The sequence below is a fragment of the Arachis hypogaea genome, chromosome 12 (assembly GCF_003086295.3).
Source record: "Arachis hypogaea cultivar Tifrunner chromosome 12, arahy.Tifrunner.gnm2.J5K5, whole genome shotgun sequence".
NCBI classification, from domain to species: domain Eukaryota; kingdom Viridiplantae; phylum Streptophyta; class Magnoliopsida; order Fabales; family Fabaceae; genus Arachis; species Arachis hypogaea.
Genome location: NC_092047.1, coordinates 41,898,096 through 41,914,288, shown reverse-complemented (window position 1 = coordinate 41,914,288; position 16,193 = coordinate 41,898,096). Strand labels below are relative to the sequence as shown.

At 25.1% G+C, this 16,193-nt stretch overlaps 1 protein-coding gene across 1 annotated transcript; it reads left to right on the top strand.

Annotated features, from left to right (window-relative positions):
• Positions 1–330: 330 nt before the first annotated feature.
• Positions 331–15,968, top strand: LOC112727350 (protein NRT1/ PTR FAMILY 5.2). The gene is made up of 4 exons (XM_025777064.3): positions 331–635; positions 5,219–5,436; positions 13,392–13,957; positions 14,931–15,968. The coding sequence occupies exons 1-4, from the start codon at positions 497–499 to the stop codon at positions 15,820–15,822; spliced, it is 1,815 nt and encodes a 604-aa protein (XP_025632849.1). The 5' UTR covers positions 331–496; the 3' UTR covers positions 15,823–15,968.
• Positions 15,969–16,193: the final 225 nt, after the last annotated feature.

Genomic DNA, 16,193 nt, shown 5'->3' with positions numbered 1-16,193 from the left:
ATGACAAAATTCTCCATCTAGTGAGACGCATTTTTTTCAGTAAAAAAAAAAAAAAAAACCATAATAGAGCATTGGTCCTAAGTTCTAACACATAGCTAAGATAGCTGAATTAAAAGTCATTTATAAGCTATCAACGCTACAACAGTACAACCCACCAAGAGGGGATACAAAAGAATTTTTCTACAACCGATAAGACAGGTCCATTACACACCATGTTCTGAATTTTTTAAAAAGCACTTCAGTTATTTCTCTTAACATCTCAACCGTTTTTATTTTTTTATTAGTATCTAGATGGCTATTATTTATGGTATACTAATGTACCAGTCAAGTACACTGGTACATGTGAAAGTCTTCCAATTAGGAAAATTTTGGATTCTAACTTCTAAGTGCTAAAGGGGGAAATACAATACTCGTCTTTGCGTACGAAACAAACACTAGCTTCTGTATATTACTGCTTCCTTCTTTTCTTTCTCTTTTGAAATAATCAAGCAAGTTCATGAGTGTTAATATGGAAGACGGTAGAGTAGTGATGAGTAGTAGTAGTGAGTATACACAAGATGGTAGTGTGGATCTTAAAGGAAACCCTGTTCTCAAATCCAAAAGGGGTCGCTGGAAAGCTTGCTCCTTTGTTGTCGGTAACTCTCTCTCTCTCTCTCTCTCTAATTGTTCCATTATTTTTATATAATATATGGATTTTTTTTTTAAAGTTAAATGTTTCAACAGGAACAGTGTATATAGAGTAAACAGTGAGTATAGGTCTTTTCCTTTTTAAATTATTTTATGTTAAACTTTTTTTTTTTTTGAAAATAACAAGATTAAACTCTAAATATTTAGCTATAAAAATTATAATATTATATGATAAAATTAATTTTCAAAAATTTTAAACTCATCAAAATACATAAATAATTATATTTAAAAATAACAAATCTCTTCGATAATAAAGGTTTTCTTCTCCTTGAGTTCTGTAATCTTGGTCAAATATGTTTGCTTCGCGCCATACATATACATAATTTGTTTATACAAAAGATTCAGCTGGAACATTTTTTAGGAGGAGCCGAAAATTCTTAGTCTACACACATTTACCCATGACATAAACATATGTATTATGTAATTCACTACAATCATTTGAAGCCTAGTATTAACACATAAAGAGGTGCGTGGTATACTTCTTGTTCTTTTAGTGTCAAAACTAAAAGCACTTATAATATGTAAAAAGAAAGGAAAAGTATAGGTAAAAAGTTTTTAACTAATCAATTTTAAACAATTGTAATTAATAATTAATAATTTTATATTTTTAAAAAATAAAATTTAAATATCACTAATTAATAATAATTAATTAATATAGAATATAATTTAAAAATATTTATTAATTTATTGTTAGTTAGATTTTTGTTAGTTATCTAATGAGATCGTATAAAAAAAGAAACTTGAATTGTCTCTTAGCTTAGTTTATACAAAAGAAATACATTGCATCCACTAAAATATTGATATCAATAAGATATATGATGTAACTAATTTTTTTTTATGAGGATAAATTGTGATTTTGTCCTTAAAATTTTTTAAATATTTTTTAAAATATTTCTGAAATTTTATTATTTTATTTTTTTAATATTTTAAATATATTTTAATTATACTTTTAGAATTAATTATCGATTAGCATATATACTGATATAGTAACTTAAATTTATATAATTATTCTATTAAATATATAATTATTGATATGATAAATAGTTTTGAAATAAATAATTTTATGATAATTTTTTATAATCTTTTACCTTAAAATAACCTAATTTATTATCTTTAATTATAAACAATTAAAAACATGTGAGAAGTAAGACAAAGAAACTTGTCAGTTGTCACTTACCATATTTTTACTCACATTACCTAATCAAATCTATACATCCGGCTGAACAGTTTCGATCCACACCCAAAATTATCCACAGAAAGAGGCCAAATTAAAGATATTATTACTATTCTTGTACTACGAGTCTATGACTGCTTTTCTAGGCCCTTCTTTATAAAATGTGGAATTCAGAATGATTTGGTTTAAAAATTTTATTTTTCTTAAAATGTTTATTACATATATTCATAAATATAATTTTTTTACGATTTAAATCCAAAACTTCTTAATTAAAATGTAAGATATACTTCTTATTTTGATTAAGCTTACCATTATTATTATTATTATTATTTATCAAAAGAGATTCGAATCTGTAATTTCTTAGATGAGTATGAAGAAACTATGTCATTTGAGTTATAATTCATTAGATATTATTATTATTATTATTATTATTATTATTAGGTTGCGCCCCAAACTTGTTGTACCAATAAATATATTCTCATAATTTAATTTGTTCGTTGTAGCGATTTTATTCCAACTGCATGACATCGGACTATTGGTATGTTATAGGTTGTTAGGTAGAACTATTTATTTCTAGTACCGTTACCTAATTATACAGCACTCATCAACGTAAAAAAGAGCAATTATTATTGCATATACTTTAATGTTGTGATCGATCGCCACAAAAGAAGAATCTAAAACAGTTGAGCTGTTCTTAAATGTAACGTAAAAATTAGTACTATATACAGATTTTTTATTTTTCAGTACATTATATAATAATCACTCTCATTTGCCTTTATAAGAGAGTGTAAATCACTCTCTTAATTTAATTGATACAATTAATTTATTTCTATAATTAATTATTTTTTCTCATTTAATTATACTAAAAGTTAATGTTAAATTTAATGTGAATCAAATTCCAAAAATTTCTCTCTCATTATTACTATATGCATTTATAATTTTATAACTTTTTTCTTTCAAATAAAAATCTCAAATTCTTATATTTTTAATTTTTTAAAAATTTCAAATTACCTCAACACATTTTAAAAAAATATAAATATTATACGTATAAAATATGAATATTAAATTAGAGAATTTAACAACTTTTGTTATACAATTCATATTTTACATATAAATTATTATAAAATAAAAAATAGAAAATAAAATATAAACAAAAATTAAGAAATAACATTTTAAAAATAATTATTAACGCGTCATATTAAAATCAATAAATAAGAATACGTATAAATAGTAAATAAAAAATATTAAAATTATGACTCTTTAGTGTACATATAAGATAATTTGAAATATATAACAAGACACATAGTTTAAAATTTAGTAATATTAATTATAAAAATTTATTAATTATGAATATTATATATATGAAATTATGGATGTTATTAATATAAAATTTTGGATGTTATTAATATGAAATTTTGGATGTTATGTGTACCTTATCTAACTATGAATGTTATGTGTATGAACTTATGGATGTTATGAGTAAATTTGCTAATGGAATAAATTAATTTAAGTATTTGATATTCCTTTTTCAAATCTAATTATAGTAAAATTTGAAAATATATGTAAATCAAAATAAATGATTTCACTTTGAAAAATATGAAACAAATTTTTAAATTATCAATGATTTAAAAAATTATACGTTAATTTAAATGTATACTATCTTAAAAAAAATTAAAACATGAATCATAATTATTAGTGTATATATGAAATAATTTGAAATATATAATAAAATATAGTTTAAAATTGCATAATATTAATTTTAAAAATATATTAATTATAAAAATTATGTGTATAAATATATATATATATAGATGTTACATAATAAATGAAAAATGTACTTTTGTTATTATTATAATATAAATTAAAAACCATAAATATAAATTATGTATATTGAAGGGGCCAAAAATTGATAAGAATATAAATTATATATATTGAAGGCCTTTCTATATTTATTTAATAAGAATATAAATTGATAAAGTATGTATTTATAATATACTATTAAATATATATAATTAATGTTTTTATATATAATAAATATTGCAATAAAAACGATAACGCGTGAAAGCATTCTAATTAAATTTAGTTCATCTAATTAAATAAAATTAAAAATAGAAGATTTTGGCTGATTTTGGTTCCTAAGTTTAGTTACTAAACTTTTCTCATATAATAATCATTACACAGTAATTCGTACTTATATAGCTGAGTTTTTTAGACTATATACTGTGATATATAATAGCCGTTTTATGTGGATATAACAATATCATTTCTTTTTTTTAATATTTATCTAGATAAGGGGTGTACTATGCATGGCAACAATTTAATACTTAATCATATAAAGAATATGTATTTAATGTTTTACAATATAAATTAGTTACATCACATCTTATTAATAATATGACAATAAATTAATTACATCATATCTTATATTGCCGGACCTGCTAATTTTAGTTTAATTATACTGAAAAATAATTTAATACTTAATCATATAAAGAATATTTATTTAGCGTTTTACAATCTAATAATTAAGTTATTAATAAGTTGTTGTTAAAAGAAATGTTTCATCGTGTTTAGAAAATATATGTAGAGGAAAAGACTAGTTAAAATAAAATTTTATACATTTGTCAGAATAGCAGTAGTATAATAAGTCAATAGTAATATTTTCAGTCAAACTAAAATTAGCAGGTTGGATAATATAAGCGGCTATATGTATAATATGCAAAAAACTCTAGAATCGATTTTACATTTTCAATATTTTGTATTTTTAAAATAATATAAATAAATATTTTTATTTTTTTATTTTTTATAAAAATAAAATAATAAAAAATACTAAGAAATAAAATATTACTAAAATATTATAAAATTATTTATTTCAAAAAATTAAACTGATAGAAAGAGATACATAAATAATTATATTTCTATTATATTTTTTTTTACACAAATTTTTTTGTTAGCTTTTTTATGTTTTTAGCATAGATTTTTTTTTATTTGTTTTATCCTAAAAAACTGATAGAAATAAATACATAAATAATTATATTTCTATTATATTTTTTTTACACAATTTTTTTTGTTGGTTTTTTTAAATTTTTAGCATAGATTTCTTTTTTCATTTGTTTTATCCTAATATTTATTTTAGGTTATTAAAAATCAAACTCTAAATTTTTAAATTATAAAAATTTTAATATCATACATAAAATTAAATTTTTTTAAATTTGAGTGAAGAAAAACAAATACATATATTATTATATCTCCAATAATATATATACCCTTATCTTATTGCTAAAATTGGATTGATTGATTTTTGGTTGAATATTAAAGAATAAGATATATATTAATGAATAATGGTAAATGCATATGCAGTATACGAGATATTCGAAAGGATGGCATATTATGGAATATCATCAAATCTGATATTGTATCTGACAAAGAAGCTTCATCAAGGAACTGTTACAGCTTCGAATAATGTAACAAACTGGGTTGGCACCATTTGGATTACTCCCATATTTGGTGCCTACATTGCCGATGCTCATCTTGGTCGCTATTGGACCTTTCTCGTTGCCTCTATCATCTATCTCTTGGTATGCGTTATTTTCAACAATATTCATGCTTTTCTTTCTCTCGCATTTCTATTTATTTCTTTAAATTAAAATATCATATTATGATAGTAAACTATTCATCAGTCACATGGCAATGACAAAGTTGCTATTTGAAAGAAAAAGGAAAAGGAAAAGTATTTTCTACATCTAAATATATTAATTCGTTTGATAAATCTACTAAAATTTGGATTTGGTTGTCATTTCAACATATTTTTTTAATATACTTTAAAATCTTTATCATTTATGGATAACTTTGTAGATATAGTTTTTTGAATAATGAATACGCTTTTTTTTAACTCATATATATATATTCTGTCGATATAACCATTTATTTTTTCATTATTTTTAATTTAAATTTTTATAATCAAAAGATATAGAATTTAATTTTTTAATTCAACAAAAAAGATTTTATAGTAAGATAAACACAATAAAAGAAACGTCTTAGAAAAAATTAAGTTTTAAGATAACAAAGTCTTGCACAAATAATCATATTAAATATATCACTATTCATATATCTCTAATTAATATTTTAAATTTTAGAATAATTAGTTTCATTACCAAAAGATATACATATGTTTTATTGAGTATTATTTTTCCTAATAATATAATTTTATGGTATTTTTTAGGTTCATAATAAGAAAAAAAATTATAAGAAAAATAATAGTGATTAGGGAATGCATTATTTTATTTTATTCAACAGATATATATATCTCTTTATATCTTTTTCTTTGTTGCATTTTTGCGAAATAATTTTTTAAATATTTTTTGAAAAAGGCATCTGTTAAAAAGTATAATATGAAAAATTTTCATCGATGGTTGGACTTGGACTATAATTAAGTTTAAAATTTTCAATATATTTATTAAATAAAATACTTCATCAACACTTTTTCCATTTAAAAACCTTAACCTTTAATATATCCTTATTTCTGTGTGTCTCTATCTAACTTTATGTACTATATATACACTTCAATTGTTTCTGTAATAAATGTTCATTGGACTTTCCAGCCGCCAAATAAGAACAGGCAGTAGTATATAACTACATATTAATCTCTAGTCCATGACATGTTCGAGGTTTTCAACTCCCAACCCCTAAACTAATTTATGGTGGACTTTTATTTCTGTCTGTCTAAGATATAGTACTTACCCTCATTGATATATATGGTATTGACTTAAAGCAGCACGAACTGAAAATACAAGTCTTAAATGTGAAATATATATAATTAATTTTCATCAAGACTTTTCTAAACATCTTTTATTTTAAGTACTGGAGGAAGTACCTTTTTCGTTCTAAAGTAATTTATAATAAATTTTGAAAGAGGCCAGTGTAATATGAAAAAGAGAAAATATAAACAACTTTATTTAACAAATCTTGTAAAAAAAATTTAATAAAATAATTTTCCTAATTAAGTAAACTCTAAATTTGTGATAACCATGCATTATATTATATATATAGCACCAAAAGAAGAAAATTAACGAAACCTCCTGGCTTAATAAATTGACTTTTAGGGTTTGCATAATTAAAGACTATATACATTTTTCTCTTTTCTTGAAAACACTCTTATAGATATATTTAATAACTTCTTGTCGTTCTATTCATAAATGAAAAATAAGGACACAAATTTGAGTTTGACTTTCATATACCATATGTTTGCTAGTGGACTAATAATGTTGACATTTCAGCCATGCTCTGATGATTTTCAAAGCATTTGGTGAAGAAAATTAATAAATTACAGAGACTAAATAACTTAATAGTATATATATCATTATTTTTTAAGAAAAATCTTCTTTTCATACCAAAAATTAAATTAAACTTGTAGGTCAGTTGTCATGGAAACATATTATTGGTTACTTAAATTAAAAAAAAAAAGAAACATTCCGATGAGCCAGCAAGTTAATTAATTTAATACCAATTAATTTTAGTTTTATATTATTTCATTTTAAAACGACGTGTAACTGTGTCAGTTAATTTTAGATCAAAACATACAAATGTTTTTAGCTCTTTAAATAATATCTTAAAAAAACATTTTTTTAAAAATTTTACTTAGACAAACCATATATAATAAGAGGGACAAGTATTGACTAATAGGATTAATTATCTAGAATATAGATTTATTTGATATTTTGATCCCTCAATTTCGTTCATTAAGAAACATCCATCCCCATCTTTATAACTTGCATAGCTAACTCAGGTCACTAAATAAAGAAGAAGGGAAAAAAAAAAATAAGCATGTTGAGTTACTTCATAGTAATTAGTAGACACAACATAAATTTTGAATGTTTTGAACAAGAAAATGCAAAGCTCCAGTAGCAACCAAATAATTTTAATTAGGTGATTTCTCCGATCCTGTAATAACTTAATTATATTAAGGGTAAAAGTTATTCCTTTTATTAGTTGGTACTGTTTAATAAAAATATTATGTGTATACTAAAAATTAGTCATTATAATTATAATTATATATATATTGTTTAATTTATTTAATAAGTATTTTATATAGGTAGTTAATTTAATAGCATCTTTTTTATATATACTTTGCATGATTGATTATTTAAAGTTAAACATTGTCAATTTAATGTAAAATAAATTCAATTAGTCCTTTTAAATTCAAATTAAATTTAAGTGTCTAATATCTCAAAGAATAATAATTAATCATATAAGGGTATTTTAATATTTTAAAATTATTCCTCAAAGGTTTTTTTGTTCATTTTAAAAATTAATTATAGGAACATTTTATTCTTTTTAAATATTTAAATATATAAATTTATAATACAATTCAACATGCTGAATTCTAAGGGAGTATTTTAGATATTTGAAAATTAATTATAAGTAGAGTATTTTAGTTTTTTTTTTAACATTAACACTAAAACGTTATTTTACTATTTTTAGTCTTTTAAAATGAACTATAAGAGTATTTTAGTACTTTTAAAATTAATATTAAAAGAATATTTTAGCCTCTTAAATATAATCCGTAGATATTTTAGTCTTTTTAAAATCAAATTCAAATTTTGATTTAAATAGATATTTTAGTTTTTTTTATTTAATCCTAAACGTTTATTTTTTTGTCAAAGTATAAAAAAAATACTTTACTCCTTTTTCAATATTACTGAAAAAGATATTTTAATATTTTTATAGTTAATTAAAAAATATTTTAATATAAGAAAATATAAGACATATTTTAATTTTAAGTTCTTATTAATATTTGGGTGAAAGTATAAGAAAATATATATATAAATGCAAATGCTGGTATTTAAAATATAATTTAATTATTTGTTGATGATCAAGGTTGCGAGAATGATAAAGTGATTGATTCACTAATTTAATGGTACGATTAGAGTTCAATCGGAGTTCAATCAGTTTAATTAAATATTAAATAAAATTATTAAAAATTTAACATATAATTTTAAATATTTAAATTCAATCATTTTTACTTAATAAAATTTAAAATTTTACAATTTTATCTAATAAATTATTAATAATTTATTAATAAAAATTCATAAACAACTGCAAATATTAAAATTTATAACTAAAGCAGATCAAATCGCACAGTAAATAACAAACATAATGTTTAATATACATGCAAAAAAATTCAACCATAAAAAATCATTAACATAATTTATTTTCTATAATTAGCAAAAACATTTCAAAAAATCAACAACCCAAAATAAGCAGACATTAATAAAATTATTATTATTAATTTAGCAACTCAAACTTAAATCCGACAACTCATAATTAAACCTAACTCAGTAACTCAAAATTAAATAGGACCAACAGAAAATCAGCAACAACATTATTCGTTCTCATAATCAGCAACAACATTTCAAAAAATCAGCAACTCAGAATAAATTAAACAAACATTAACAAAATGAATATTATTAACTTAGCAACTCAAACATAAATCCAACAACTCACAATTAAACCTAACTCAACAACTTAGAATTAAACAAGACCATCAGAAAATTAGCAACAACATTATTTACTTTCCATAATCAGCAATATTTCAAAAAAGCAGCAACTCACTAAGCAAACATTAACAAAATCATTATTATTAACTTAACAACTCAAATTTAAACCCAACAACTCACAATTAAACCTAATTCAGTAACTCAAAATTAAACAAGACCATCAGAAAATCAGCAACAACATCAGCAACATTTCAAAAAATCAGCAACATTTCAAAAAATCAGCAACTTACAATTAAACTTAACTCAACAACTCATAATTAAATCAGGCCATCTGAAAATTAGCAACAACATCATTCATTTCTCATAATTAGCAACAACATTTTAGAAAATCAATAATCAACAATAATTAAACTAGAAGTCAGAACAAAATAACAACAATGAACAATGAATAAAATTAACTCAAAAAACAACAATTACCTAGAAAAATAATAATCAACAATCAACATAACTAAATTCAGAAAAACAACAATTAACTCCCAAAAATGAAATTGAAGAAGCAGTGTAGGATGGAGGCTTACGAACTCATAAATTCACAATAGCTAAGCAGAAATTAACAAACTCAGAATCAGAAAGTAGAAAACTAAATAAAAGTACAAACACAAGCAAAATTAAATTGAAGACCGGCAGTGAAGGAGGAAGCCGAGTGATGGCGACAGAAGAAGGAAAGTGAGCTCAGACAGAGAGCAACTGACAACTCGAAGAGGGACATTAGCCTCGAACACACACACAGAGAGCTCGAAAAGATGACGACTGACCGAACAACCTTCGCGATGGCGACGCCACCAATTCAACGCGTCCTTCGTGCGATGGTGACGAGAAGAGGAGCGATGAGAAATGAGAAGAATGTGACGACACCCACGCTTTATCCCCGCCAGTGGCGAGAACACCCTCTATTGGAAGAGAAGAGTTCGGCGATGAGGATGGTGATGGAGCTAGCTGGGCTTAGGGTTAGGTTTCAATCACGATTTCAGAGAGTAAAAAAAAGGGGTGCTTTTTCCTTCTTATTTTTTGTTTTAAACAAGAGCAAAACGGCGTCGTTTTTAAGGGATGCACTGAATAAAAAATCATGAATAAATCCGATCAATTCTAATGTTTCATCGATTAACTATCAGTTCGACCAATTCTCTGACTGATTTTTTATAGAATAGTTGTATACTTCAATCGAACTGATTAAGTGATCGGTTTTTAGTTAATCTAATTGAACCAACTAATTTGATTCGGTTTTCATAACTATGTTTATAATATAACATTAAATTGACACATATTTAATCTTAAATAATGTCAACTAAAAGAGTTAATCTTTACCCTTAGTTAAAGGAGGTATGAAAAAAGAACCATCTTTTAATCATCATTACGTATGTTAATTAGTCTTAGAATTTGTAAGCCATGAACTTCTCAAAAAAAAATATTTTTTAATTGATTTTTTTTTAAAACAAATTTTTTGAAATAGTAAAAAATGATTTGATAGTTGGATATTTTATATTAAAATATTTTTTTAATAAAAAAATATTTTAAAAATAAAAAATATAAATTATAACTTTTAAAAAATATATAATTTTATTTTTTTAATATTTTTATTTTTTTTATAAAAAATTTATTAAATATACTAAAAAATAAAAAAAAAATTTTAATAATTTAATAATACTCAAACAAACTCTTATATTTTTTCATATATACACTGAATATGACAGGGATATATATATATACAAAAACACTAAATTTTTCAAAATGAGACATCCGTAATATGATAATAATACAACATATGTATACTTTCAAGTTGTATAGTATTTAAACATACATAAAATTCATAGTACTAATATTTTGTTCTTTAAATTATGAAGAAAAAACATAACTAATCAAATACATTATCATACATATAACACGCATATACACAAATGAGTAATGCTATACATTTAAATCTTTTTATGAACCAAATTTAATTAAGTTAAATAATAAAACTTGAAATAATGTAATGAGCGAAAATTAAAGTTCACAGATATCGATAAGTATACCGAATCGTTCAAATAATATCATAATAAGTAAATATCGTTTCCACGAGCATTAAAGGGCTGAACAAACAAATATCAGATTAAATACCTAATTAGATTAAAATAACCTAGATTGATGAGGAATCCTAAAATCTTGAGTGCTTGAACGCTTATGGATAGAGACTTGAATGTTGATTTGAGAAGGCAGCGATGGTGAGAGTCAAGGGGTTCAGAGATATTTATACTTTTGGAGAAATCAGACCTTATTTACTTATTTTAAAGTTTGTAAAGATCTTTCACGATAAATCTTTAGTAACTGATTTCCAATTTCTTGGTTCCTCAGTTTATCAAACATTAATTAGTCCTCAATTAATTAATCAAAAGATTAAGCACAAAAAGCTGATTTTAGATTTAAATAAGATTTAAAAGTAGTCCTTAGTTCGAAGTATATGTCACGTATTCAAACTAGTCATATTCAGTTAAATCTTAGAAGAAAACACAATTTTCAAAAGTTGTTATAATCTGAATTATATGTCACTTATTCAAAATTAGAGTGATTGAAAATCATGTATATGTCGCACACTAATTAAACCACTATTCTTAGCCGAATTTAAAGAGTCATGTGAAAGAGTTTTCAAGTTTTAATTTAAATATCAAATTTCTTAATTATAATAAAAGAATTCAAAAGATATTACCATACCTTTCGATACCACTAATCCGAATGAAGAACGAATAACTCAATCATGAAATAGACCAATGCACAACTTCAAAATAAAATAAACATAGATTAATAACCCATAGAAAACATAAACGGAGCTCCTAACTGTTTGACAAAGGATTAGTTACCCATGAAAAAGGAAAGAAAATAATAAAAAGAGATTATGGAGGAGCATGAATCTCCTTTTCTGTATGTCAACAAAGTTCATTTATTTATATCCTAAATTCTAGAATTTAAATTCAAACTAAACTAATCTTATCTTTCGGAGAAGAAGATAAGATAAGTATCCTAATCTTATCTTTCGGATAAAAAGATAAGCTAACTAATTACTGATTTGTAGATTCAAAATTTAAAACACTAATTCAAATCAAATCTAACAACCGAATCTCTTATGTTTGTAGAAAGGAAAAGTATAGGTAACTGATATTCTAGAATTTTCAACATTTTAAATGTGATTAAGACTTTTAATGATGTGAATAATTAAGCTTGGATCTTAGTGGTTGAATCCTAAGTGTTGTAATTGCTTTTAGACTGGTTTGGATTAGAGGAATTTTGAAAAAAAGGCCAAAATTACACTTCTAGGGGGTGCAAGACCGTCGGACATGGAGACAGGCTACGGGGCATGCTAGAGTCGTGCATGGGGTCCGCCAAGCGTGGATGAAAGGCTGCCGAATGTGAGGCCCATCTGCCGGGCGTGGGGAAGGTCCGCTAGGCGTGCGTGTTGTTTTGGCTCTACTTTTTCTTAGGACACGCTTTTCTTAGGTTACGCTTTTGCTGTTTTTGTGTTTTTTATTGTGAAAAAGCTTTATTTTTTGCTTGTTTTTTAATGGAAAATTCCTGTAAATATAAAAACACTATCTCAACTCTAAATATTTGATTATTTATTAAATACTATTAGAAAACATAATAATTTTTATTGAAACCTTAGAAAATAAATGAAAAAAATCTTAAAAATTATTTAAGATAATGTGTCATCATAATACTAGTCATAACTAATTTTTATTAAATTATACTAATTTAATTGGACTTGATTAACAAAAAAAACCTTAAATATGTAGCATTATTTTATAAAAATATCTTTGAGTGTCGAATACAGAACACGTAAGACCCAGAGATATATTACACATTAACACATAGTGTGCCCATTATGTTTTTAGGTGGTGAGTAGCCTATTAAATATTCAGATCTTCTTAAATAATTGATAATGTTGTTTGATTAACAATTAATTTATTAATCAACTAATTTATGTGTATTGACACATTTGCAAGCAGGGTATGTCTCTACTGACATTGTCAGTTTCCCTTCCAAGCCTAAAACCACCTCAATGCCATGAAGCTGATGTAACAAAGTGCGAAAAGGCCTCAACACTTCACCTAGCTGTATTCTATGGTGCACTTTACACTCTAGCATTGGGAACAGGTGGGACCAAACCCAACATTTCCACCATAGGTGCTGACCAATTTGATGACTTTGACCCAAAAGAAAAGAGCCACAAACTCTCCTTCTTCAATTGGTGGATGTTCAGCATCTTCATTGGGACCCTCTTTGCAAACACTGTCCTTGTGTATATACAAGATAACGTAGGGTGGACTTTAGGGTATGGTCTTCCAACTCTTGGCCTTGCATTATCAATTATGATATTTTTTGCAGGGACACCCTTCTATAGACACAAATTGCCTTCAGGGAGTCCCTTCACTAGAATGGCCAAGGTCATTGTGGCTTCTATAAGGAAATGGAATGTCATTGTTCCTAGTGACCCTAAAGACCTATATGAGCTTGATTTAGAAGAGTATGCAAAGAATGCGAAAGTCAGAATTGACTCAACTCCAACATTGAGGTATATATACACTATTGTCCTCCATCGTTTTATCAATAATTGTCTTTTGATAAGGTTAAATTTTTTGTTTAAGAATACGTTTTTATTTTAGGTTATGTTGGATTGGGAGAGTAAAAGTAAGAGTAAGTTTTATATATTTCATATAAAACTCAAATAAGTAAAATTTACTTTCACTTTTACCACAACCAAAATACTCTTAATGAGTTTCAATGTAGTATTAATAGTGTAGTTTTAATTCTTTCTTAATATATGTGCTAAAAGAGAGATAAAAAATGTGCAATTTAACTTTGGGCAATTTTTTTCGTATATCGGGACATTTTTTGTAAAATAAAAAAAATAGTTTTTTTTTTTTAGAATTTTATAAGAATATGAGAAGAAATGCAAACAAAAAAATTGCTGTGGCGATTTAGAAAAATCGTTGGCTACGATTTTTGAAATTTAAAAAAAAAAAAATAGAAATGGCACTTATCAGAACTGAGGAGTTCAAATAAATCGGTGCCATTGATTTCTCCTTTCCATATTGCAGTATTTCACATCATTAGATCACGCCGCAGTAATATACATATTGACATCGTATAAAAAAACAATTGAAGAATGCTAGAGGGCAATAAATTTTGTGATTTGTAATCATTAATTAATCATTAATATTTTTAATGGTGTGAGATTTTATTAAATGATATGAAATTACTTACTTTTTTTTTTTGGTTAAATGCTGGCCAAATTTTAATAAAAGTGTTGACCCTAAACTTTCTCAAAACGATTTGCGTTAACTTCTTAAAGTTATTGAGCAATAAGTCAAAAAGAAAATGGAAGTTATTGATCAATAAAAACACTGAACTTTCTCGGTACATATTCTCAAGATTAGTATATACTGGCAGTCCCTTTTTGCATCTTTAATTTTAACTAACTTGAGTGGCGAATTGCACGTTTAAAACTTCATATATAAAATACACTTGACAAATGGATTATGCAGGTTTCTGAACAAAGCATGTGTGAATACTGGTTCAAGTCATAATGCATGGATGCTATGCCCTGTTACACAAGTGGAGGAGACAAAACAAATGCTTAGAATGATCCCAATCTTAGTTTCCACATTTGTCCCTAGCACAATGGTTGCTCAAATCAACACCCTTTTTGTGAAACAAGGAACAACACTTGATAGAGCCATTGGAAGAAGCTTCAGTATCCCCCCAGCAAGTTTAGGTGCATTTGTGACACTCTCAATGCTCATATGTGTTGTGATCTATGACCGTTTCTTTGTGAAGATTATGCAAAAGTTAACCCACAATCCAAGAGGAATTACCCTTCTTCAAAGAATGGGAATTGGACTGGTAATTCACATTGTGATTATGGTAATTGCATTTTTAACTGAAAGGTATAGGCTTAGTGTTGCAAAAGAACATGGATTGGTCCAAAACGGAGGACAAGTTCCACTAAGCATATTCATATTGCTACCTCAATTTGTGCTTATGGGAACTGCTGATGCATTTTTAGAGGTTGCAAAGATTGAGTTTTTTTATGACCAAGCACCAGAGAGCATGAAGAGTTTAGGCACTTCTTATTCCATGACATCATTAGGAATTGGGAATTTCCTTAGCACTTTTGTTCTCTCAACAGTTTCACACATCACCAAGGAACATAGCAGTGAACACAAAGGCTGGATTTTGAACAACTTGAATGCTTCCCATCTTGATTATTATTATGCACTTCTTGCAGTGCTCAACTTCTTGAACTTGATCTTTTTCTTGGTTGTTGTGAAGTTCTATGTCTACAGAGCTGAAGTTTCTGATTCCATAAAACATCTTGCCGAAGAATTGAAGGAAAAGAAAGCTGTTGTGTCAAACCAAGTCATACCAAGAGATTAATTTCGTGATATGGATGTTTGAAATGTGGAAGAGAAAACAACTAGCTAAAATGGATTAGTTCAGAATATACATAATGTATTTGAGTTTGATATATTCAGTCTAATTTATAACATAATCACCTTGTTTGGGTGAGCTTTTATGAAAAATCTTTTTTGAAGTAATTTTTTTTAAAGATATTTTAAAATAATAAAAATAATTTTATATTTAAATATTTTATATAAAAATATTTTTTTATTTAACAATTATGTTTGGATATAACAATATAAAAATAATTTTTTATTTATTTACAATATTAAAAATATCTTTTTTTTCAAGTAAAACAAATCTTTTAAAAAAATAAATTGTAAATTTAAAAAAAAAACATATTTTTT

Excerpts from the sequence above, each read along its gene's own strand:
- LOC112727350 (XM_025777064.3), top strand. The coding sequence starts at position 497 with ATGAGTGTTAATATGGAAGACGGTAGAGTAGTGATGAGTAGTAGTAGT. Across the intron at positions 5,437-13,391 it reads CCTCTATCATCTATCTCTTG|GGTATGTCTCTACTGACATT; the intron begins GTATGCGTTATT and ends ATTTGCAAGCAG. Across the intron at positions 13,958-14,930 it reads GACTCAACTCCAACATTGAG|GTTTCTGAACAAAGCATGTG; the intron begins GTATATATACAC and ends TGGATTATGCAG.